The sequence below is a fragment of the Haliotis rufescens genome, unplaced genomic scaffold (genome assembly GCF_023055435.1).
Source record: "Haliotis rufescens isolate VD_foot unplaced genomic scaffold, xgHalRufe1.0.p SCAF_3, whole genome shotgun sequence".
Classification (NCBI taxonomy): Eukaryota; Metazoa; Mollusca; class Gastropoda; order Lepetellida; family Haliotidae; genus Haliotis; species Haliotis rufescens.
In genome coordinates this window covers 17,997,753-18,025,314 of record NW_025964001.1, presented here as the reverse complement: position 1 = coordinate 18,025,314, position 27,562 = coordinate 17,997,753, and the positions used below count along the sequence as shown (strand labels likewise).

Genomic DNA, 27,562 nt, shown 5'->3' with positions numbered 1-27,562 from the left:
AGCATTGCCTCGAAATCACAGCATCTGGTTGATCTGTATACAGAGGAGCATCTGGACTATCAAAGCATAAGCACCATGTCTACATGTTATACAAGCTGGATTAGTCTCTAGGTCTCAAGCAGCATACACAAGCAGCATCTAATTGTAATCACTACATCAATCGCATCTAAAGGCGATATGCATTAATGACTATTTTAAAGGACTATTTCCAAATGCCACAAGCTCTTCAATAAAGTCTTTTCAGAACAAGTGCTGCAGTGGTTGCTGAAAATTGGTGCAGATAAACCATCAAACCACCCTCTACTGCCAGCCAAGGGCAGACCACTCTGTGGGAATCTAAGTGAAGTGAATTCAGACTCTCGTGCTTGATCATTCCTATGTTGAGAGGACTAAGCATGTTTAACAATCTATGTATAACCAGCAACAAACCACCTCTCGGCTGTATGGACATGTGATGTGATGAACCTACTCATATGGTTGTAAAAAAAAATAATCAAACATATTAATGGTTAAAATATACCTGGTTCAAAATTACATTTGTACAAATTCACTCTTTCCTTCTAAAAAAGCAAATGAGATCACATTTTCTTTTGGCAGATGCATACATTTTCTCCAACCTCACAGATCTTGCCATAAATAGATATTAAGGACTATTGCAATTTGGGATTTTGTTTCTTGTGAGCCTTACTACAGGAATACTTTAGGCAAGGTAATATTTTTGTAGTTAATCATAGCAACCTCATAAAAATCAGGGGATGAAGGCGACCCAGTCGTAAAGAGTTGTTAAGACGTATTCAGCTTGTATTGCAGACTTTAACCAAAATATTTTTTTGTTTCACCGTCACAAAGCTGCTTCAGTTTTACCAGATAGGAAATCAATATGCAGATATCAAACCAGATATAAATAATATATAAATATGTATACACATTATAGAATACAATGAAACCTTGCTATGGCAAACTCTATTATACAATATATTTTCATTGTCCAAGTGGAATCTATATGCACCTGATGTTCTACTAGAAACTCTCCAGAAAAGAACTGTGGATAATTCCACATACCTTTGACTTGAATTTAACAAGGTTTCACTGCATTTTATACTGTTTATACAAGAGACAAATGCACATATAGAAGTTTAAAGAAGGTGTCCCTGGAGAATTAGGCATGGTATGTAAGAGTAATGAATATGCATGGCCCCTTTCCAAGCACAAGGTAGATATCACCTTACCTGACAGCCGACCTGAAATTAAATCTCAGAACTTATGGGCCTCACTTAGACAGAGAAACTACCCAACTGATAATCAGTCTGCAAAGTTCTGTAGCTCACCTTTCAATCAAAATATTAGTTGCTTGTTTTTCAGAGTATAATTCCAATTGGATTCCAATTTAATTCTCTTCAGCTTGTTTTTCGTTCTTTTCAGATTAAATATGACTCACTTTTTTTTATAAACAGACAATAACCATGATTTAATACACCCATTTTGTCCAAAGCAATAAAAGATATCACCTTACACCTAGATTAACTGTTACTGTCTTTAATGATAAACACTGTAAAGTTTTCTCTTTTCAATTGTTTTTCTTGTAAAAAATACCATAGAATCTCTTCATTTTCAGAAACGGAAGAAATCTAGACTTTCTAAACAATACTATAGGCATGCTGCAAGTTTCAGTGTCTGTATGTGAGACTGCCTTGTCATCAAAGCTTAAGCATAAAATAATGTTTTACAAAATGCTACATTACAACTACTACTATCCAGAAAACTTACTCTGCTTGATATATTCTCAAGAAAGCACATGCGGTTCCCGAACCCCTCAGCGGCCAGACACACACGGTCGATGGAGCTGCTGTCCTTGGAGGGTGCGATGCAGCTGAGGCAGACCATGTCATCCTGGAACACAGACACATCAGCATCATTATCATGGCTGTTGTTACACTGATGAGGAAGAGGACCAACGTCCAACTGGGAATGGGCGAGACAGGTGTATGATTATAGCCAGTGACATTAAATTGCCATTTCCATATTTGATAACAGGTTACAGTTAGCTTTGAGTCATATTGAGCACCTGTTCATCATATTATGACACATCATTATTAAATATTTTCATGATTTGTGATCATTAGATATCAACATGACACAACATAATTTATATCATGAAACACTGTCATTAAATATCACCATGACACATGACACAGTAAATATCATGATACATATAGTCAGTAAATATCATGACACATTGAATCAGTAAATATCACAATGTCACATCTAGTCAGTAAATATCATGACACATTGAGTCAGTAAATATCACCATGACACACATATAGTCAGTTAATATCATGACACATTGAGTCAGTAAATATCACCATGACACACATATAGTCAGTAAATATCATGACACATTGAGTCAGTAAATATCACCATGACACACATATAGTCAGTAAATATCATGACACATCTCGTCAGTAAATATCACCATGACACATCTCGTCAGTAAATATCACCATGACACATCTAGTCAGTAAATATCATGACACATTGAGTCAGTAAATATCATGACACATAAAGTCAGTAAATATCACCATGACACATCTAGTCAGTAAATATCATGACACATTGAGTCAGTAAATATCATGACACATTGAGTCAGTAAATATCACCATGACACATCTAGTCAGTCAATATCACCATGACACATATAGTCAGTAAATATCATGACACATCAAGACAGTAAATATTATGACACACCGAGTCAGTAAATATCACCATGACACATGTAGTCAGTAAAAAGAAAAATCTCATATCCCGGATGAGGTCTTACCAAGAAAAGTAAACCTCCCAAGAGGTTTTTACAACATAGGAAGATACCTAGAATACAATAGGCAAAAGTGGCAGTAGGTTTATAATTAGGAGATAAACATACTGTGTTTTCAATGTAGAGCTAGGTTACCTGTAGATTTAACCCCACTAAATTGAATTTGGAATCGAACGCGCAGCGTGAGGTTTCAAATGTTAAATTTAGCGGGGTTAAATCTACAGGTAACCTAGCTCTACATTGAAAACACAGTATGTTTATCTCCATTCTACCATGACTAAATAAAACGTGAACTCTTTGGTGTTAGCAAATATACTGAGTGAAGCGGCATGGGTTGAGTTCAGTGTTTTGAGTGGGTTATCGATCTGAATTACGGAATCACCGAACAAAATATGTGCTGTATATACTCAAGCAGTTTGTTTACACCGTAATACTTCACTCGAACATATGACAGGCATTGAAAGAATATAAGCACAGCAACTTGGTAAGCTAACATGAGGTGGGCATCCCTAAAGAAAACAAAGCAAGCTTTGCAAGGCTTCCGCTCTACATCGCGCGTCACCATTATGACGTCATATCGCTCATTGTGACGCAAAAGATATGACGTCACAATCGTATATAGAAAAGCGCCAAAATTCCAAGCTCTCTGTTGTTTCCAAAACATAAATACATTCCCATTGTTGATTTCTGTCGTGTTTTTCTGCATGAAATGTATTGCCACACATCCTTTGAATATTGTAGTAACCGCATCTGTGCATTTTGTAACCTGTAATTGTAGATATAATTATTTAAATATGCCTACAGACAATGACTGAAAATAGTACTATTCTATGAATATTAGCTTCCGCGGTGATGCGGCCGTCAAACCAGCTGTTTCAATCAGAGGGGGTTTATTGTGAATCCTGGATAATCCCTGCCATGACACATCAAGTCATTAAAGATCACCATGACACATTGGAGGCCTGGGATTTTTTGCTTGAGACACAATTTTTCCAGTCACTGCTTAAAAATATACACATTTTTCATTGTTAGGAGTATAACACATTTTCGTAACAATCTACCAACTTCCCAACAAACATCAGAAACAGTGTACGCGTACAATGGAACCTGATTTCATCAACCTCCATTAACGCATGGTCAATCATTTAACACCTAATGGTGATTTCGTAGTCCCAGTAGATTCCTCATAGGCACCTTGTTCAAATATCAGATCTCCAACTACAGATATCTGAATATTTTTAACCAATATTAATTTAATGATCCCCAAGACTCTGAAGTTAAAGAGATTTTACTTCATATATTTCTTTTTCGTAACACTCAAAACGGATTCTGTTCCTACCCCATGCGGTAGCATGAATACATCCCTTGTCCAATCATTAAAGCATGACCTTTTACTGCTTTGACAACTGAAATTCCTCAACAACAAAACCAATGGAAAACATAATCAGATATTTGACTAGTATTAGTTCACTGCACAGTAATGCATCCTCTTAATCCCCTCACAGTGGCAATATCTCCACTCTTTCCAAGAGAGCAGTACATAAAAACAAAAGGAAATCAATTTATTTGAGTGACTTGTGAAATTAACCCTATTTCTACAATCATTGGAGGCTGGCTTCAGATTCAAATACCAAGGCTGTTGATGAGATTGAAGAATCAATTTTCAATGTTGACTTCCCAACCTTCTGTACAGAGGTGGCGCGGTCGGGTAGCCTAGTGGTTAAAGCGTTCGCTCATCACGCCGAAGACCTAGGTTCGCTTCCCGACATGGGTACAATGTGTGAAGCCCATTTCTGGTGTACCCCGCTGTGATATTGCTGGAATATTGCTAAAAAAGGCGTAAAACCATACTCACTCACTCGCTCTTTACAGAGGTTGAACATTGCATCACTGCATTTAATCATGATACCATGAATGGCAAACAATATTACCAAATGTGCCTGAAACTTAATGTAAATGCACATATGACCTAATCATTTCCCTGTGAAGATCTGGGTTAAAATTTGTCTTCAGCAACCCATGCTTGCTGTAAGAGTTGACAAATGGGATTCAGTGGTCAGGCTCGCTGACTAGGTTGATGCATGTCATTGTATCCCAAATGCATAGATCGATGGTCATGACATCAGTCACTTGATTATCTGGTGAGACTCAAACATTTACAGACCTCCGTCAAACAATAAACAAAGCTAAACATTTTCAGAAAGTAAGGGAGACCTGGGGCCCTCTCATGGTACCCTGCTGTATAATTAATAAGGCCACCTAAATCATTAATTTTGTACCATTAGGGTTATGACAAGGACCTCTTATCTCTTCCGCTGAATTTTGAACATTGCCCAATTGCATTCTGCTCATGTAACCAAGTAGACACGCCTGTGACACCAAATGACAAGTGAAAATATTCTCATCATTTTGAAGCAGTTGAAAGAGTACTTTTCTACAAATTATTACATCATTATTGCCAAACTGCCCTGTGTGCAATTGGACTGATAGAAACTCTGTGTCACGTTTCTCTGCAGTAATGAAATTGCTTCATGTGGCCATAGCCACTACTAAACTCCAGTGCATCAGGACATGGAGGAGTCAGCATCATCTGTCATAAAATGAAGTTTAATCATATTACTCTCAGATCCTTTTATCCATGCCCAGGACCACACTTTATCAAACCACCAGCTCAGCTCGGAATCAAGACTGGAAAAACCAAAACATACCCACAGGGGTAGCATTCAGTCCAATGCAATATGTTCCACATGATGTCATCTGCAACACTGCTTCCTATTCACGCAAATAAATATCCTTACTTTAAAACATCTATCAGGAAAGGATTATATGACACAACAATTAGTCAACCGAACTGTACAACAGCGACAACTCAAGCGACACACGCACATTATAACAGCAGCTCATCAACTCTTTTATTTCCTATCTGTGAATAGATGACTGGAAGTTCTTTTTTTATTAATTTGTACAAATGTAAGCAGGAACAGACTGATAAAGTAATTGAACTAGGCAAAAGGTGAGCAGGGCTCACTAATACCCCCAACCGCAACTCCAACATCAGCTGAAATACTTTGTTAAGAAAATCCACTTATTGAAATCAAGCTTTTCACTGCACCTCTCCTATTGGTATAGAAACTGTACCCCCAACCTGACAAGAATAATTGAAGTAGCTTTCAAGTTATAGGTCGCTAAAAAGTTGAAGCAAAATATATTAAGTTCAAAACATGAAAAAATTATACTTTTTCATAAAATACACATATCAAAATCAAACTGTGCACTGCAACTCTCCTATTGGTAACGAAACTGTACCTCCAATTGGAAAAAGGACCCATGCAGAAGTTTCAAGTTATAGGTCGCATAAATGTTTAAGTAAAAACATTCTAAGTAAAAGAATGAAAAATAGCTGTATTTTTTCAGAAAATCCAAATATTGAAGTAAACTTCGCACTGCACCTCTCCTATTGGTATAGAAAGCATTCACAAAATCTGAAAAGTATCTATGCCATAGTTGTGCTTATTAGTAGCACAAAACAATGTAGGAAGGGCGGACGGATGCAATTCCTTGGTATAACTATATAATTCCACCCTTTAAGGTCGGATGTATAATAAAAACTCAAAGATTTCAATCTTTCATGTTGACAAGCACAATACAACTGTACAAGTGTACAATTTCAAATTCTTTATGTAATGATTAAGATTATTGAGGGACCGACATCAGTATTTACTAAAAATACCAGTTAAAAATATTTTTTGGGTCATGTTTCTTCTTTCACACAAAGATTCTCTCCACCTAATCACACCACCCCCTACCCATCCCACCGAGAATATTACATGGTCGTGTCCTTATGTTCATTTCAATAAAGTACAGCACATCTAAAGCAGACCTCCGGGTGTAGAGCTAAAAAAATAGCAACAAAACCCTTTCCATAATCATGAAAATACCTCTAAGTCCATTGTAAGATTCTGGCCATATCATATGCAACCGTTGATCAATCACTATTTAATAGTGACAATGCCTGGAGTTGTTGAAAGGTGAGTGTATCCATCCCCACCGGTGTCAACTGTCATATTTCATTCATCCTTTTCTATAACACTCACGAATACAAACATTTCCCATCCAACATGTCTAACTTACAGTGTATGCAACATTTCCCATCCAACATGTCTAACTTACAGCGTATGTACAGAACATATTTATCTTTAATTAGAGGCTGTACTGAAGTAGTCGTGAGGGACGAGCCAGGATATAGAACACTGATTAACTCGCCTCCATATCTGGGTATGGTGATCAAACACCGACTGGCCTGGTGGAGAAGTGCTGATCAAACTGATATATCATTGCCGATCTCTGGTGTCATGATATAAGCTGTATACATGACATTGATTGGTGTGACCAGCATGGATGTAGCAGCAGTTGATATGGCATGAGGAGGATGGTGATGATGATCATGATGTTTGATTATGGTGGACATATGACAATAATAAGAAGAAGAATGATGATGACGACGACAATATTTAAGGGAATGTGATGTTGATGAAGAGGTGAATGTCGATGATGATCTTGATGACAATGATGATGATGATGATAATGACAATGATGAAATAATTAAGGGAATGTGATGTTGATGATGAAGAAGAGAATGTTAGTGATGACAATGATGACAATGACAATAATTAAGGATGATACTGCTTCTGCTGCTGCTGATGATGATGGTGCTGCTGCTGCTGCTGATGATGATGATGCTGAAGAGGATGATGATGATGATGATGATGATGATGGTGGTGATGACCATAATAAAGGGAATGTGATGATGAAGAGGAGAATGACACAAAATCACACAAAACACAATGAAGAGTGTTTTGAGAGGTGAATAATTGAAATCATTGTAATCAAACACATGAAACGCCGTCTCTAAGGCAGATTCTCTAATGCACCTTCCTATCAATAAAATCATAGAACCATAAACGCCACCCAATAATCAAATCAGAAGTGACACACCTCTCAGTGACCACATCAGCAATCAATTACAGACTAATATCACTGTATCATATACACTGTTTCCTAAAGCAAGTTGCTCATCAACTCTTCAACAATACACAATCCATTCTCAAATGACAGTCTCATTACCAGCTTTCACAACTAATTAAGTTGGGACTGGTAAGTTATAAAACAATTGTCTTCTCTCCCGCTGACAATGTTAATATTAAATGGTGAGCCTTACATACACAAATCACTCCACTGCCAATGGCGGACAGACAGAAAATATGACAATTCTCCACTGATTCCTGGATGTAGAAAGCACCAATCTCTAATGCAGTTTTGGTCCTAGGGGAAGGAGTTATTGTAGTCTCGGACTCCAGCGTTGAACTGACATGGATTCCTCTATTGATTCCTGTTGTTAGCATTGGTTGATATGAGATAAATATACCAACGAGAATCGTTTCACCATGGGTGCCATGTCGGAAGCCTGACATGTCAGGGTCGTGGGATGCATGGTTAGGAAGCTGCCATTTACAAATGTTACTATAGAATATGTTCCATGTAATCTTTACGTTTGTAGCCAAATCCTCGGTACATCATACAAAGGTAACCATCAAGTGCACACTCCATGTGCTGCTTAATCCCCAAATGAGGCTTACATTATCATCTACTTGTAGCATCACTGGGTTTTTCTACACAAACATCCAATGTGGCATTCCTTAAGATGCTGTTCAAGAAGAATGTGTATTGGCACTATGGTACTCTGTTATTCAGCCCCTGCCACATCATACCAAAAGACGCTAAAAGATGTTGTTATTGCCTGCCTAGCGCTTGGCATTAAGGGGCAAAAGCAAGGACTGGTAAAAACACACACACACACACGCACGCACATTGCCATATAAGTGCAATAATCTTGAAAGCGACGTTAAACCCCATTTCCTTTCACCTCCGCTTCTTCCAATTACAGATAACTTGACATATTTTTGAAGATCCAGAGTGTTTTTGAGCCAACAATAACTGAAAAATTTGTTTCCAATGGGAAAATAAGGCAACATCTCATGGCATCTTCTGAAATGAATAAGTACAAAATAATGCCCATGGAGATCCGGAGTAGAATTGGTCTTCAGCAACCCATGCTTGCAGTAAAAGGCGACTATGTTTGTCGTTAGAGGCAACTAACGGGATTGGGCGGCCAGGCTCACTGACTTGGTTGATGCCTGTCATTGGTCCCAATTGTGTGGATCGATGCTGATGATGTCAATCACTGGATTGTCTGGTCCAGACTTGATTATTTACATACCGCCGTCATATAGCTGGAATATTGCTGAGTGCGGCGTTAAACAACAAACCAAACCAAACCATGGTGACATGGTTGACTGCATGTCATCATATACCAACATCATGGATGATGCTCATAATATCAATCTCTGAAAAATGTCTGGTCCTGACTCCATTAGCAACACATACACATGAACAGCAGATAATGCCACAATGCTATGATCATAACTCCCACACTTTAACGTTGACTACTACAGGTGAGCTCTAAGATCTCTTTGTGATCAAAGCAGTGTCTGAAACCCAGGAGAGTAAACTGAGAGCCTTAAGAGCCAGCACATTTCAAAAACTGTTAGCCCTGAAGAAAAACGGCAGGCCCGAACAATTTTGCTTACAAATCACAACCAGCCAACCAGAAGCTTTACTGCTCCCAAAATCTCTGTGGTGATAGAGTGGGGCACTGGTGGCCCAGTCATCTAAGGCGCCACGATTCGCTGTGCAGAGTTGCATCCCTTCGGCATGCCAGAAACCTATTGATTGTGGGTTCAAACCCCGGTTTGCCCCGATTATGTTTCTAGGTTTGTCAGCACTATACCTGTTCTCGTGGGTTTCACCAAAGTGTTAAACGTCATCACTTCGGGCTTTCCTCCCACATTGACACGCCGTCATATAACTGGAATACTGTTAAAAGCGGCGTTAAACCCAACTCACTCACTAACTCTGTGGCAATAGATGAAGCCTACATTTATCAAGAAATTATCATATTTGCTACTATATATCATACACCATTTGAAAGGTCTGATCCTACTGTTCGTGAAATATATATTATTTTGACATGGCTACAGTGAGGCCGGTACACAGCGTACTTTGTTGAAAGACTTAACGAGAGGAGTGCTTTGAAGCTGGACCCTGTTTCACGAAGCAATGTCAGTGTTATGATTCATTTACCATGTTTTCAGCTTAAAATAAAACTGCAGGCCACAAGGGCCTGCTGAAATATAAAACTATCAGCCCAAGAACAAATCTGTCAGGCTCTGGCCTACAGGCCAATGTATATTGCAAACACTGGATCAAAGTGATCTTTGTAGTAAGACTATGCCATAACTCCCTCACAGTAATATAGGGACTTTGTGGAAGATCACTTTCAGGAACAGGAATCTACCCTGTGACCATACTGTAGGTTTTGTCTTAAAAAACAATCCATATCATTTATTATTTATCCACAAGTCAGACAAGCTTTCAAAAGAACAAGCATTCAAAAATTGATTGCTCAACAATTGTAGGATGGCATGTCTGCATTGTAACAAATTCTAGTATACCATCCTGATTAGCTATTATATAATTGATTATTATGACGACCTTGTGGCCACCACAATACTAGTCTCTACTCTATTTATCACATAAAACCATGAATTTTCTATGAATAGCATACACATGTCCCTGATCAATATTACCTTGAGAACTCATGAACATGTGGCCGGGTAATTAATGCCCTACAACAGAACAGGTTTCCACTGCCTGATAGTTACATAGCAAATGAGTTATTGGTGAGTTTTTGCTGCAGTCAGCAATATTTCAGCCACATCTCAGGGTCCTGTAAATAATCCAGGGCTCAATTCCATAAAAGGATCTTGGCACTAAGATGACTGTAACTCCTATACTTTAACATAGACTTAACAGTCACAGCAATACAATCACATTGTGAACGGGGCACAGGCCAGGGAAACCAGTGGTTGACTGCATAAGCAACTATCCACATCGTTAGGGTATGATGGCACACAACTGCTCAGGTCACATGCTGTTACCACCTTCCCTATTCATTGGCTCTTGTAACCGATTCTACCCTGGAATAATCCTGGCCAGGCAAACCAATGGCGAACACTTTAAGCAGCTATCGTTTGGTAACCACCTTATCCCTGTTTTAGTGGCTCTTGTCACAAGCATACACGGACACTATTCTTCCCTGGAATTACCACAGAGAGACCAGCATGGGGTACTGGAGGCCTATTCATTCCTGGAATCCCTAAAAGGAGACCAGCATGGGGTACTGGAGACCTATTCATTCCTGGAATCCCTAAAGGGAGATAAGTATCGGGCACTGGAGACCTATTCTTCCCTGGAATCCCTAAAGGGAGACCAGCATGGGGTACTGGAGACCTATTCATTCCTGGAATCCCTAAAGGGAGACAAGCATGGGGTACTGGAGACCTATTTTTCCCTGGTATACTGAGAGACCAGCATGGGGTACTGGAGACCTATTCATTCCTGGAATCCCTACTGAGAGACCAGCATTGGGTACTGGAGACCTATATTCCCTGGAATCCCCACAGAGAGACAAGCATAAGGTACTGGAGACCTATTCTTCCCTGGGATCCCCACAGAGAGAACATCATTGGGTACTGGAGACCTATATTCCCTGGAATCCCCACAGAGAGACCAGCATAAGGTACTGGAGACCTATTCTTCCCTGGGATCCCTAAAGGGAGAACAGCATTGGGTACTGAAGACCTATTCTCCCCTGGGATCCCCACAGAGAGACAAGCATAAGGTACTGTAGACCTATTCATTCCTGGAATCCCTAAAGGGAGACCAGCATGGAGTACTGGAGACCTATTCTTCACTGGAATTACCACACAGAGACCAGCATAAGGTACTGGAGACCTATTCTTCAATTGAAATCTCACTAGGGGAACTGGAAAATACATTTTTGATGTCTACAATGAATAATTGTTGTGACTAATACGAGAGACTCCCCTGTTGTTCTCTGGCTAATCTATTGATGTGTACAGTGCAACACTTTCAATCCAACAAAGTTGCAGAATAACATATATCATTGTAACAGCAATATTTCCTTTGAACATATGTTCATGCTGGGACAGAAGAGGTCAACTTGTCCCTGATATCAGACTAATGCTTAGTCTCTGAAAATACATAATTTTGACAGATACAAACTCCATTTAAATTGAAAAGGAACCTAAGTGAGATGGGAGATTCAGAACCTGTGGAAAATATAGACTTGCTTCATTTACAGCTATAACATGTTAGAAAGGCCTCGGCAGAAGGGAAAATAATATAGTTCAGGGACTGTGATATGGTGGCTGGCCTGATATAAAAATAATAATTTGTCTGTAAAAAAAAACACACACAAAAAAAACACAAAACAAACAAACTTGAAGCATTAATTACTGGCACTGATCTTTTCTAAATCTACCAACCACTAGTTTGTCTGGCCCATCATGATATTGCTGACAATACAGTGTAAAGCATTTACTGATCCATGAACATCACAGCATTCAACCAATTCCTGATCGATATCAAGACAATCAAATGTCATAATCCATGGAACTACAAACTGTAACAAACAATTTCAATTAATCGTGTATATAAACTATAGCATTGATTGCCACCAGAAATGGCATTGCACCAATACACAATACAAACAGAAATATAATCTCCATTACATAAAGTACATGTTAGGGATCAATGTCAACTGAACCTGCGAATAAACATGGACATTACCTGGTCTTAAAAGGCAGCTGTGAGTCAATGATTTAATCATACATGGCTCAGCTACTTTCCTGTGGCTGATTTATCATACCTAAGAACACAGTCTACTGCATCTACCACCGCCACAGGCTTAGGCCATAACAGACAAATAGATCTACCACTGCCACAGGCTTAGGCCATAACAGACAAATAGATCTACCACCACCACCACAGGCTAAAGCAAATACAATACATCTACCACCACCACAGGCTAAAACCAATACAATGAAACTTCCACCACCACCACAGGCTAAAACCAATACAATACATCTACCACCACCACAGTCTAAAGCCAATACAGTACATCTACCACCACCACTGGCTAAAACCAATACAATGAAACTTCCACCACCACCACAGGCTAAAACCAATACAATACATCTACCACCACCACAGGCTAAAGCCAATACAGTACATCTACCACCACCACTGGCTAAAACCAATACAATGAAACTTCCACCACCACCACAGGCTAAAACCAATACAATACATCTACCACCACCACAGGCTTTAACCAATACAATACATCTACCACCACCACCACCACCACAGGCTAAAACCAATACAATGAATCTTCCACCACCACCACTGGCTAAAACCAATACAATAGATGTGTCACCACCATAGGCTAAAAGCAATACAATACAAACGTCACACCACCACCACCACAGGCTAAAACCAATACAATACATACGTCACCACCACAGGCTAAAACCAATACAATGAATCTTCCACCACCACAGGCTAAAACCAATACAATACATATGTCACCACCACAGGTTAAAACCAATACAATACATACACCACCACCACAGGCCAAAACCAATATAATACATATGTCACCACCACAGGTTAAAACCAATACAATACATAGGTCACCACCACAGGTTAAAACCAATACAATACATACGTCACCACCACAGGTTAAAACCAATACAATACATACGTCACCACCACAGGTTAAAACCAATACAATACATACGCCACCACCACAGGCTAAAACCAATATAATACATACGTCACCACCACAGGTTAAAACCAATACAATACAAACGTCACACCACCACCACCACAGGCTAAAACCAATACAATACATACGTCACCACCACAGGCTAAAACCAATACAATACATACGTCACCACCACAGGCTAAAACCAATACAATACATACGTCACCACCACAGGCTAAAACCAATACAATGAATCTTCCACCACCACAGGCTAAAACCAATACAATACATATGTCACCACCACAGGTTAAAACCAATACAATACATACACCACCACCACAGGCCAAAACCAATATAATACATACGTCACCACCACAGGTTAAAACCAATACAATACATAGGTCACCACCACAGGTTAAAACCAATACAATACATACGTCACCACCACAGGTTAAAACCAATACAATACATACGTCACCACCACAGGTTAAAACCAATACAATACATACGTCACCACCACAGGCTAAAACCAATATAATACATACGTCACCACCACAGGTTAAAACCAATACAATACATACGTCACCACCACAGGCTAAAACCAATACAATACATACGCCACCACCACAGGCTAAACCCAATCCACACACTCAACCAATGTTATAGCTGGAGCACTGAAGCATTATACAACATTAGCTACAGGACCTGCAGACATTGTGTAGATAATGCCCAGACATACATACAGGACCATGTGGGACCTCTGGTGAGGAACAGGCTGACCATGGGGGGTAACTCATGAATCTGTTGGGACCGTGTAACATAATTATCATGACTGCTGGAAACTACTCACAGATCTTGAAAGAATCTTTTTGATAATTAATCATAAATGCTGAGTGTTTGGGTGGATGGGGCAAGGGGCATAGGGAAAAATTAATTTGATTGGAAAGTGGGTAGATGTAGCAAAGTGGATTTGAATGGAAGGTGGGTAGTAGATGGGTGTAGCAAAGTGGATTTGAATGGAAGGTGGGTAGTAGATGGGTGTAGCAAAGTGGATTTGAATGGAAGGTGACGGCGGTCTATAAATAAATAATTAAGTCTAGGCCGGATAATCCAGTGATTTACATCATGAGCATCGATCTTTGCAAGTCAGCGAACCTGACGACCCAATATTTGGATGAAGCAACATGGATATGAATGACAGGATGATGAATTAGTGTGGATGATGGATAATACAGAATGCATAACTGGCTGCATCACAGTGTGACAAATATGCTGCACCACTGGACAAAGTGATGGGTGCATATATGCAATATACAATGATAGATGGATAGACATGTCATACCAATGATGATGGAAAGATGCATTATACAATGATGGATGGAACGATGCATTAAACAATGATGGGTGGATGATGCACTACTCAATGATGGATGGATAGATGCATTATACAATGATGGTGGAAATATGAATTATACAATGATGGATGGAACGATGAATTAAACAATGATGGGTGGAAAGATGCATTAAACAATGATGGAAAGATGCACTATACAATGATGGTGGAAAAATGCATTATACAATGATGGAAAGATGCATCATACAATGATGGTGGAAATATGAATTATACAATGATGGTGGAAATATGCATTAACAATGATGGGTGGATGATGCACTATTCAATGATGGAAAGATGCATTATACAATGATGGAAAGATGCACTATACAATGATGGAAAGATGCACTATACAATGATGGTGGAAAAATGCATTATACAATGATGATGGAAAGATGCACTATAAAATGATGGAAAGATGCACTATACAATGATGGTGGAAAAATGCATTATACAATGATGGAAAGATGCATCATACAATGATGATGGAAAGATGCATTATACAATGATGATGGAAAGATGCATTATACAAATAGATGGGTGCCGTCTACTATACAGAGACTAGCAGTTTAATAAATTAAATTGCTCACGAAAGTAAATACTCAAATAGTTTTTCCATTGAAATGTACAAGTCTTATATGTTAATTCTCGTCAGAATTTCATTACACATGTCCTTTTCTTAACAGATTAGAAACTGCTGGGGGCTCTGTGTGCAGCACTATAGTATGGATGAGTACCTTCCAATTGGCGGCAGCTAATGACTTATGCATACTATGTGGTTTCTATCTAAACCCCAACGCACTTGTCTGGCCATTTCATCTTGTCACTCTTCATAAAAAATCATTAAAGCATTAATGACTTCTCCATAGACAAACTCAATCAATACTCACAAACTTTCCATGTCAGAAAGATGCAGCATCGCAGACAAATTGATCTAATAGTGAGTTTATAAATATGCTAGTCAACAGATTTATCTCTTCCAGAAATACATATAAATAATACCCATTGTACCGTAGTCTGCAGCATTATTATTATTATTCCCATGTCATGTTCGTGGTCGGCAAAAGTGAAACCTGTAATTCCTATGTACATTCTTGCAAATTACTTGGAATGAGATGCCAAGCCTTGCCACTGATCTCGTCTGTGTTTGTGACATGCATGTGCACTTGGCTTAATGTGCATAATAAACTGCAAAACTGATCAGGAATGCATTAGTATAAGCACTATTTCACTCACAGATTGCATCAAGGGATTGAATATAGTATGAACATGCCATTATTCATAATTTAATAACCGATAACGGTTATAGACTAAGTGAAAGCCTAATGTATTGCTTAACATTTTCACTTTCAGTTTAGGTCACCTAAATCAATGTAAGCTGCATTAAAACACATGCAGATACAGCATTGTTATCCTAAAGGCTCAAGATGAACATAAATAGCAATTAGTGCCTGGTCGTCATACAACTTTTGTGACAACATTTCACCACATGAGTTAGTTGTGTTACATTACACTATTTTTTTGTTTTGTATCTTTTTATTCATCTCTGTAAGTGAATACAGTACACATCAGCAGCATACAATGTGATTCAGATTTCAAGAGCATGTTGTACACAAAGTCATGGTGTGAGGTATTCATTTAACTTAGTAAACCCAATAGGGCTGTTACGATTCACTCAGTATTCAGTGAATCGAAACGTATCCAATACTATCCATTAATGAATTGAATTCGTTATTCGTGGTCACTAGAATCGAATATTTTTTAATATGCAGTTATGTGCATTTACATACCTTGTCCCATAAAATATCCCTAAAAATATATTATATGCATAGATTTCCTCAAAGACAACACTCTTATATATTTAAGTTCACAGTATTGTGGTTACTGGTCATTGTCACATTTGAGCAGATACTACATAGTACCTGGATAAGTGCTGTATATAGAATGTATAATAAATAAATAAATAATTAACAAACTATGTCAAATAATTTATGTTGCTATTGTTTCACTGAATATAAAAAATAACACATCAACTGCTGACTTGTTATTGTACTTGTGAAAAAATATTAATATTCAGATATTTGTTACCCTATATTCATGATACGAGTCGTATTCGCCTCATAGTGTATTCGTTGCACCCCTAATACCCAATTATCTATAACTTTCAAGTGGATTCATGTTTAGTACACACACACCCTGGATCCATGTACATTAAGTGCAAACTTAAAACAAAAGGAAACAACTCAAACATCAAACAGCCATTTGCCCAGATTTTCGTCAACATATAACCTTTTCAAACAAGTATTGCTGTAAAGGAAATGTCTCACAAATAATCACAACAGTCAAATAACTAAATAACAATGTTACTTACGGTTCTAAAGTATTTAGGAACTCCATCGCCACCCTCATCACAGTAAAATTCCAAAGTCGCCATTACGTCAGCAAAAGTCACTCCAACAAATTGAATTAACCTTTTCTTGAATTCCTTGTAACATCCAAACAGCAAAGTACACCGAAAAGCTTCCTTGTGTGTAACTCACAACATCAGGCCATACTGAACAAGCTCCAATGGTGCTGATGATGGAATTTATAATACCGTACCAATCCAGAATACCAGGAATCCCAAGGCACAAATAATTATTCTCTTGGCGCTAAACACTGAAATATATCCCACACTTGATGGAGAAGACGGTCTAAATCTTTGATAGTACTTGGTGATTGATTAACTGACAAATACAATAATATTGATACCTTGCAGTATCTGGTATATACAATCAAGAAGAAAAGCATATGTGAGCCTATTCAAACATGGTTGATGCTGGTCTGTGAACCCGAACGGAAATGTTGGACCAACTCTCTCAGTAAGTCTGGCAGAGAATCACCTGCTGGACAAGAGGTTTAACCATTTATGTTTCATTTCCATTGGCTAAATGACCATCATGTGCCATTGGGTGATAACAGGGGTTACATAATTCCAAATGGTTGGCAGATGCCACTTGCTGGCGTGGTATACGATATCCACCGTATCACATTTCACTTTATGACCAGCATTTCAAAAGTATCCTGTTGAGAAATGTTGTAATTATCAAACCAATACCATGAACAGATAGCCAAGCTAAGTGGTACCTTCATACAGTGCCAGACAGATCTATCAAGTATATATATCAACGTATACCTAAACTCATGTTAGTTCGAGACTGATGGTTGTATAACTGCATACAACAGGGGGTTGTATCAGTAGAAGTTGCAGTGTAAGTAATTAGGCCTTCCTGCATAATCTCCTGGTCATCTCATCTCATCTTGTACAGGAAATTGATATCAGATGGAATACATATGAGAAGAAATGCTATCGGATGACGTGTCGCACCAACCTGAAGCTGGGAACAAGTGAATATCTACCCTGACTGCATCTACATCAGAATACTGCAATTTGCAATCTACAAAATGAACCCATTATGTTAATAAGCAAATACAGGGAATATGTAAACAAAAGGGATATTCTTGAGATTATATCTCTGCCATTAAGGACATCAGTGCATTTTGGAAAATGATTTGACAACTGATGAGAACATTAGCTTCCTGAATGAGAAAACAGTCTACAGATGAGCCCTTCACATTTCAAGAGGCAATAACCAGAACTGCCTGTCTCCCCAAATCAGCATGTTATTACACTCTCCAGCCTTTCCTATCATGATGTATCCAACCCAGCATCTCAGTCACACAGAACACGAACCAGAGATACCTAAATCAACACGATAAGGAATTTTCAGAAACATTTTTTAAAGTTATAACAATGTGGCATTCAAAAGCCTAGAGGAGCAGGCTGACCTCATGAGCGTTCAGAATGTAAAAACAATCAAATAGACTACAAAGCTGTTAACACAATGAGGTTTTACAAAAATGGTCTACAAATATGGTCTGGAATAAAAGTCCAATTTTGTAAACACAATTGGTATGAAAACCGAAAGATGTTAATTATCCTGTATTATGAACTTGGCACATATTGAAACACTTAGTATCCATAAATGTATGACATTAATCACTGTGTATCATTTAGTATCCATATTTGTACCATATCATCAAGCACAATTTAGTATCCACTAAGGTACATCAAGGATCATTTAGTATCAACAAATGGATCATAAGAAGTACCATTTAGTATCCACATACACACATACCACTTCAAGAACTATTAACTATTAAACATTTGTACCATGTTTACCTTCAGAGCCATTTAAATTCCATTAATGTACATCAAGGATCATTTAGTATCCCCATCCAAGCCACATCATGTACCAAATTAGTATCCACATTTGTACCACATCAAATACCACATAAATCCACTGTGTAACACATCACCCATCAAGTACCATTTGGTATCCATACGTATCATATCAATCAAAACCAAGGACGTTAATTGGGGTGATCTTGGCCAACAATCAGCAGGTTCAGCAAAGGGGCATAACTCCACACGAATGGCAATACCACCCACTTCAAGGCCATTGCAACACTGGCCCTCAATTACAGGAACATCAAAGGCTTAGAACATCGGTGCAGAGGCTGCTTCAGAACTCCTTCCTGCCACCAAAGTGTGAGGCAGTCATTGGCATCAAGCAAGACATTTTTACCAACATCACGAGATGACACATTGAATGATTGATGAAGGTCAAATACTGATCTTTCTGGAAAATGTCACCAGAGAAATCATGTTGCATAATGCACAATGGTAGTAGACCGCAACAATCTGTAATTTGTCTGATAGGAAAATAGTACTGGTTGATCTTACTTTCATAAAGGTCACAACACTGGCGGAGATGCAAGACAACTTCATGAGTGTGTGAGTGAGGGATCTGGGGTTTGAATGCTGGTTTTAACAGCCCACTGAACTCTTGAACTCAATCTCATTAAAATCAGATCTTACACCCCGATACAATACCTCTCTGGGCAATATCTGATGACACCTCCATAGAATGTTGTATCAGGTTATGTCTGAGAACTTTGACTGCTCTATCTAAATAATGGATGCAGAGTTTCTTTAGCAAATCTTATTTCAGCTTTATCTCTTATACACCTTGGTTCGGGTATTTCAATTTTAGCAACAGAACACAAATATACCCTCGATAACACAGATGTCATGGTTATGAAAAAGAACATGAAAACTCTTCAACTCTGTGTATAATTCTATGTACGCCTCATACACAGCGATATATGGTACATATATATCAGAGATCCCCAACATTGTAAAATTTACATCTTAAGTTGATGCCTTGATTACTGGCACAGGAAAACCAGGTTTTATGAGTGGCTTTTGTAGCAGGTGTTTTAGTTTGCAATCAGATTTCTTATAGTTATTTTGCCACTTTTGGAAGAATTTCTCCTTTGTGATACTTTTAATTTCGTTTTTTGATATTGGTAGGTTGATGCTTACTTCTTCTAATTTTAGTGCTGATTTGGCTGCTTTGTCTGCGTGTTCGTTGCCACAAGGGTTTTAGTCTATTTTATAGTGTTATAGGTTCTCTAAAGTAAACAGGACGAAGACTGTAACTTAATGTTCACACAACTAAAACACATAATGTTTTACTTCCAATAGTAGCACTCAGCAGTGGGACTGGAAGTGAATGATGCAATTACCATCGTGCAACAGGGAAATATAAACATTTGACTGGCAGTGGAAGTGTACTCCGGGAGAACAAGATTAACTGATTTGGCCACCAGCAGACAGCACTCATGGGCATTCCTTAACTTTCATTGTCTCCTTAGCAAACTTGTAACTGAGTTTATATCACCCTCATGAGACTCATACTTTAACAACCATTATCTGCCTAAGGAACAATTATACTTTTGCCACAAGAATACCTTCCAAACAACCAATGTCTGCAACACGAATACCTTTAAAACAACCAGCGTCTGTCAGAAGATTATCTTACAAACAACCAATGTCTGCCACAAGATTATCTTTCAAACAACCAGCGTCTACCACAGGATTACCTTTCAAACAACCAGCGTCTACCACAGGATTACCTTTCAAACAACCAGTCTCTGACGCAGTATTACCTTTCAAACAACCAGCCTCTGACACAGGATTACCTTTCAAACAACCAGCGTCTACCACAGGATTACCTTTCAAACAACCAGTGTCTGACACAAGATTACCTTTCAAACAACCAGCGTCTACCACAGGATTACCTTTCAAACAACCAGCGTCCACCACAGGATTACCTTTCAAACAACCAGTCTCTGACACAGGATTACCTTTCAAACAACCAGTCTCTGACGCAGGATTACCTTTCAAACAACCAGCCTCTGACACAGGATTACCTTTCAAACAACCAGTGTCTGACACAAGATTACCTTTCAAACAACCAGCGTCTACCACAGGATTACCTTTCAAACAACCAGCGTCTACCACAGGATTACCTTTCAAACAACCAGTCTCTGATGCAGGATTACCTTTCAAACAACCAGCCTCTGACACAGGATTACCTTTTAAACAACCAGCGTCTACCACAGGATTACCTTTCAAACAACCAGTCTCTGACACAGGATTACCTTTCAAACAACCAGTGTCTGACACAAGATTACCTTTCAAACAACCAGTGTCTACCACAGGATTACCTTTCAAACAACCAGTGTCTGACACAAGATTACCTTTCAAACAACCAGTCTCTGACACAGGATTACCTTTCAAACAACAAGCATCTACCACAGGAATACCTTCAAAACAACCTTTGTGCTTGCCACATGTGAACATTTGCCAAACAATCAGTGTGTGCCACAAGTATACCTTCAAACAATCAGTGTCTGCCATAAGATCACCATTAAAACAATCAGTGTGTGCCACAAGTATACCTTCGAACAATCAGTGTCTGCCATAAGATCACCATTAAAACAACCACTGTCTGCCACGAGTATACCTTCAAACAACCAGTGTGTGCCACGAGTATACCTTCAAACAACCACTGTCTGCCACAAGTATACCTTCAAACAACCACTGTCTGCCACAAGTATACCTTCAAACAACCACTGTCTGCCACACATCTCATGTATGCTGATATTTGCTCTGATGATATCTAAAACTGCTTTGTTATTATTATGCACAGGGTATCAAATGTATAGATTTATGACCACATTGGAATAAAAAAACCTTTCTTTGTCTTCCCAGAAGCACCACTAGATAACAGAAGCCATGAACATGATGGATGCTTCATAATTTGACAAATACCTCATCACTTTTCTTCTCCACTCGGAATTCAAGATGGCAAGTGTTTGAAAAACAACTTTTTGTGCACACAACTGACATCTTTGACCAACCAATCATCTTCCTTCTCCTGCATTAAGGAACATTATCAGCATGCCCACATGACTTCAATACTGCCAGACAAGATAGACACAATTTTTATGGTTAACAACTTCTTTAATACTGGGAAAAGCGACGTTTCGGTATAGATAATTCGTCGCTTTCCCCAGTATTATAGAAGTTGTTATCCATAAAAATAGTTTCTATCTTGTCATCCGTCAACTTTTAAGTAATGCCTATCAAACAAACAAAATACTGCGAGAGTTGTAATTCTGATGATTTAGTGATCCACAAATGTGTAGACTATCCACAAGAGAGCCTTCATCCCCAATTCCACAACCCATGTAAATTCACACACAGCTCCAACCAGAGTACAGGCACAAATCCCCAGGCCCACATCCATCATTCTGCAATACACACAACAAAGCTACTCCCGCGAAGAATGGTCATTCGAAGCTCACAGGAACAAGTCTGATGAGCTCACGTCACATAAACCAAGTGTTCATAGCAGTCAAGTGTTTGTCAAACCAATCAATTGTTCGTCATACCAGTCAAGTGTTCATCATACCAATCAAGTGTTCATCATACCAATGAAGAGTTCATCATACCAGTCAAGTGTTCATCATACCAATGAAGTGTTCATCATACCAATCAAGTGTTCATCATACCAATCAAGTGTTCATCATACCAGTCAAGTGTTCATCATACCAATCAAGTGTTCATCATACCAGTCAAGTGTTCATCATACCAATCAAGTGTTCATCATACCAATCAAGTGTTCGTCATACCAGTCAAGTGTTCATCATACCAATCAAGTGTTCATCATACCAGTCAAGTGTTCATCATACCAATCAAGTGTTCATCATACCAGTCAAGTGTTCATCATACCAATCAAGTGTTCATCATACCAGTCAAGTGTTCATCATACCAATCAAGTGTTCATCATACCAATCAAGTGTTCATCATACCAGTCAAGTGTTCATCATACCAATGAAGTGTTCATCATACCAGTCAAGTGTTCATCATACCAATCAAGTGTTCATCATACCAATCAAGTGTTCATCATACAAATCAAGTGTTCATCATACAAATCAGGACCGTCTCAGTGGTCTAGTGGTAGAGCATCTGCCCGAAGTACGGAAGATCATGGGTTCGATCCATGACTGTGTTATACCAAAAGTCATTAAAAGATGGTAATTGATGAGAGCCTTCCTGGCGCTCGGCATTAGGGGGCTAAAACAAGGACCAGTCGGCTCGGAGTCAGTACACTATGCTTGAGCGTGGTATTAATGCTAAACTGCGGTACACACACACATTCATGCACATCTCTATATAAGTGAAATAATCTTGAATGCGCCATAAACCCCCATTTCACCACCCACCTCATAGCAAACAAGTGTTCATCATACCAATCACAATCGCATGATCTTTGGGACATCCTTCAGTGACCATGTAATGGCATCTCATGACAGTCTTGCAACTGACACTGCTAGTGCATATTAAACATGAAGGAGGTAAAATGTACAACTGCTGAGCTACAATTATTTCAATTTATCATTATTTCAATACACTCATTTCTGTAGATAGTGACATGATCTTCAATGCATTTTTGTTTTACCAAACAAGATTTTCCATTCCTATGTAAAAACATCTTGCCTGATGAATAAATTCTTCATGACCGAGTTTGATAATTACAATACAATGCAGATCGAAATATCAACCAAATTAGTGTCTCATGTATAATCTCTAGTTCAATGAAGAAAGTTGTGACCTTGATTGTGACACTATCAAAACTGTTGTTTCCCAATTACTTGATCACAAAGGAACCTATTGCAAGCCTACAAAGCCCAGCATAGCTGTTTCAGTACAAAATTAACCATTGCATGGAAGTTTCTTAAACAAGTATTTGTCACAGAGTGACGAAATATCCCCCGCCTGTACACCATAGTACCAAATATGAAGACAATCCAGCGATTAGTTCTTGAGATATTGTGGCAACACCGTTTTCCAACTCCAAAAACAGATTTGCCTGCTGTGACCTTGAAAATGGGGTCAAGGTCACCAAATCTGACAGGTGTATGCGGTGTCTGTATATACACTATAGTTCCAAATATGAAGACAATCCAGCGATTAGTTCTTGAGATATCGCGGCAACACCGTTTTCTAACTCCAAAAGCAGATTTGCCTGCTGTGACCTTGACAATGGGGTCAAGGTCACCAAAACCGACTGGTGTCTGCGGTGTCTGTATATACACCATAGTTCCAAATATAAAGACAATCCAGTGTTTAGTTCTTGAGATATCGCGGCAACACCGTTTTCCAACTCTAAAAGCAGATTTGCCTGCTGTGACCTTTAAAATGGGATCAAGGTCACCAAAACCGACTGGTGTCTGCGGAGTCTGTATATACACCATAGTTCCAAATATAAAGACAATCCAGTGTTTAGTTCTTGAGATATCGCGGCAACACCGTTTTCCAACTCTAAAAGCAGATTTGTCTGCTGTGACCTTGAAAATGGGATCAAGGTCACCAAAACCGACTGGTGTCTGCGGAGTCTGTATATACACCATAGTTCCAAATATGAAGACAATCCAGTGTTTAGTTCTTGAGATATCGCGGCAACACCGTTTTCCAACTCTAAAAGCAGATTTGTCTGCTGTGACCTTGAAAATGGGATCAAGGTCACCAAAACCGACTGGTGTCTGCGGAGTCTGTATATACACCATAGTTCCAAATATGAAGACAATCCAGTGTTTAGTTCTTGAGATATCGCGGCAACAAACAGGTGGGACGTACGGACGGACGTACGGACGTACAGACGTACGGACGTACGTACGGACGGTCATGAATACTATATCCCCCGCTTCGCGCTTTCGCGCGGCGGGGGATAATATTTCAAAACATATATAGTGTATGCTGCCACACACTTAATACCCTCCAGTACAGTGTATATAGCACGGATCACATACTCCCAATCACTGCACGCTCTTAATGCACTGTATACCTCAGTACACATTCTCAGGAAGTAGATATAGAGCTTATACAACAGGTGGCTCTTTCCAACATGTCCAACCAAATGCTATGATGATCAAAGCTATGGACACATTCCAAGCAAAGGCCAATGTCCGAGCCTCCTTGGACAATAAAACACTTGAAACATTCCAGTTCTCAGCATTGTCTTAGAACTTTTTGACAGAACCAGCAGTGAACAACCAAGCTATGGACACATTCTAAGCAAAGGCCAATGCCCGAGTCTCTTTGGACCTTAAAACACTTGAAACATTCCAGTTCCCAGCATTGTCCTTGAACTTATCGACACAACCAGCAGTGAACAACCAAGCTATGGACACATTCTAAGCAAAGGCCAATGTCCGAGCCTCCTCGGACCTTAAAACACTTGAAACATTCCAGTTCTCAGCATTATCCTAGAACTTTATGACAGAACCAGCAGTGAACAACCAAGCTAAGGAATATGTACACACTTTAGATAGAAACAGCCACACAAATTACCAACAAGGCACAATCCCCACTAAGATTGCACTGTAATGATTAAAACCCGCAACATGTTCAATGAAGCTGTATGGAATCTAAACCAATTACAAGGCAAGTTGTACACAAACTTGAACAGGTGCACTTTGGACCAGCTCCAGAAACACACTAACGCACTGGCAATGTACACATACACGGGAGATGTTCAATAAAGAAAGTACTTTCACACTATCCATTCATACTGTGTTCCAGCCAACATATTAACTCTTTCAACTATAGACCATCATTGCTTATGCACCCTCGTACAATAAATTTTGGAAATTGAGAAAAGTCTCCCATAAACTAATAATAATTTGTTTTTTTGGTTCAATGAAACTTTAACAAGAAGCAATGTCTGGCATGATTTCTTCAGTACCATGTGGCATCATTTTTTAGAAAAACAACGTCTTGGGATAAAACCATTTTGGCCAAATCAGAGGAGATGCACAAAATCAGTTCAAACTTTCATATGAGAAAATCCCTTAAAATAGCCCTGATCACTAACACAACACTACTCCTTCCCCCATCCTCCTTCTCCAATCTGCAACATCACTGGGGATTGCATTGCAATTCTCTGCAAATAGGCAGCCTTCAATCAAGCAGCACATGTCCCTCTTGCTGCCTTCTCTTGGCAATAATATTATGGTTACCTATTATCACGATTGATTGTTGGAGTGCTGCTATTTGACGTTGGTAAACCACGTTCACCTCCAAATTCCTCCACTAGGGGGAGCAACAGCATGAAGTTTGACACGCGTAGGGTTGGCTACTACACGTCTTTACAGTTCCATTAGAAGGGATTGCCTCATTACTGCCTACCTTCTTGACACACCAACAGCAATCTGCATGCTACATGGGACTGAATGTTAATTTGGATTTGGGCTCAGTGTCGACACTTTCTGATGAGAGTAACAGAGCGATGTAATCAGTGCCTAGACCCTGCATTATCAGTTTCCGGGACTAGTGATATTCAGATCAGAATTATCGTTAACTTCTCATTGGTGTCTCTAATTTCATTTGTGAATTTCGCACAGGAAAAGCTATGTCACAGTTACTTCCGGAGCAAGCTTACGAAGGCTTACGGAGGCTTCTTACAACCATAAAATCTTTACGCCATGCTTTTTCACTGAACCATTAAAATGATGTATCAGGCTTTCAATCACACTAAAAAGTATCAAATTTGTGTTCACATGTTTCTGTCTGCAAAAAACTATCTACCGGTACTAATCTCCATACATACTTTACTGCCAGTTATTTTTCAAATTCATCAGTGTTTGGATGAACATCTAACCTTGCACTGACCTTCATATCATATTTCTGTATAAAAAATCGCAACCCAGGATCATTAACTCTCATATAAAAGAATTATCAGCATAATAAAATATAACCTTAAGAAAGACCTCTGTGGCCCCTTTCTCAATTTCCAAGATCGAGAAGTCTAAATAAGTGCCATGAATAAAATTGACACATCATCTGTGTGTCATTAGGATAATCCTTATTGCTAAATTGAAATATAATCATTAAATTGAGTTTGCAGACAAAAAAGAAGTTTTTAAACAACTTTAATCAACCAGCTCGGACTGCCAATTAGCCGAACCAAGTTTTTCTTTAATTGCATGTTTCAGTGTATAACTACCATCTTAATCAGCGGAACAAAGTTACACCTTCCACACGCTGTAGTAAGGAATTTAGGTAAAAAAATGGCGGGTAATTTCACTCTCGACCCGCCAATTGTTCAGCTGAACCGCAGGCCCGAAATGTCACCTGCCACTTTCTGCCATTACT

General features: G+C 38.9%; 1 protein-coding gene across 21 annotated transcripts in view; it reads right to left on the bottom strand.

Moving 5' to 3' along the window:
* LOC124137024 (ryanodine receptor-like) overlaps positions 1-27,562 on the bottom strand; it is a 206,631-nt gene that overhangs the window by 136,672 nt on the left and 42,397 nt on the right. For 17 of the 21 annotated variants that reach the window (XM_048403848.1, XM_048403855.1, XM_048403847.1 and 14 more), the window contains exons 2-3: positions 1,768-1,890; positions 1,230-1,241 (exon numbers count right to left, since the gene is read on the bottom strand). In XM_048403848.1, the coding sequence (XP_048259805.1) occupies positions 1,230-1,241; positions 1,768-1,890 (135 nt within the window). The remainder of the gene's footprint in view (positions 1-1,229; positions 1,242-1,767; positions 1,891-27,562) is intronic. The other 4 variants (XM_048403851.1, XM_048403867.1, XM_048403860.1 and 1 more) reach the window with 1 other exon arrangement.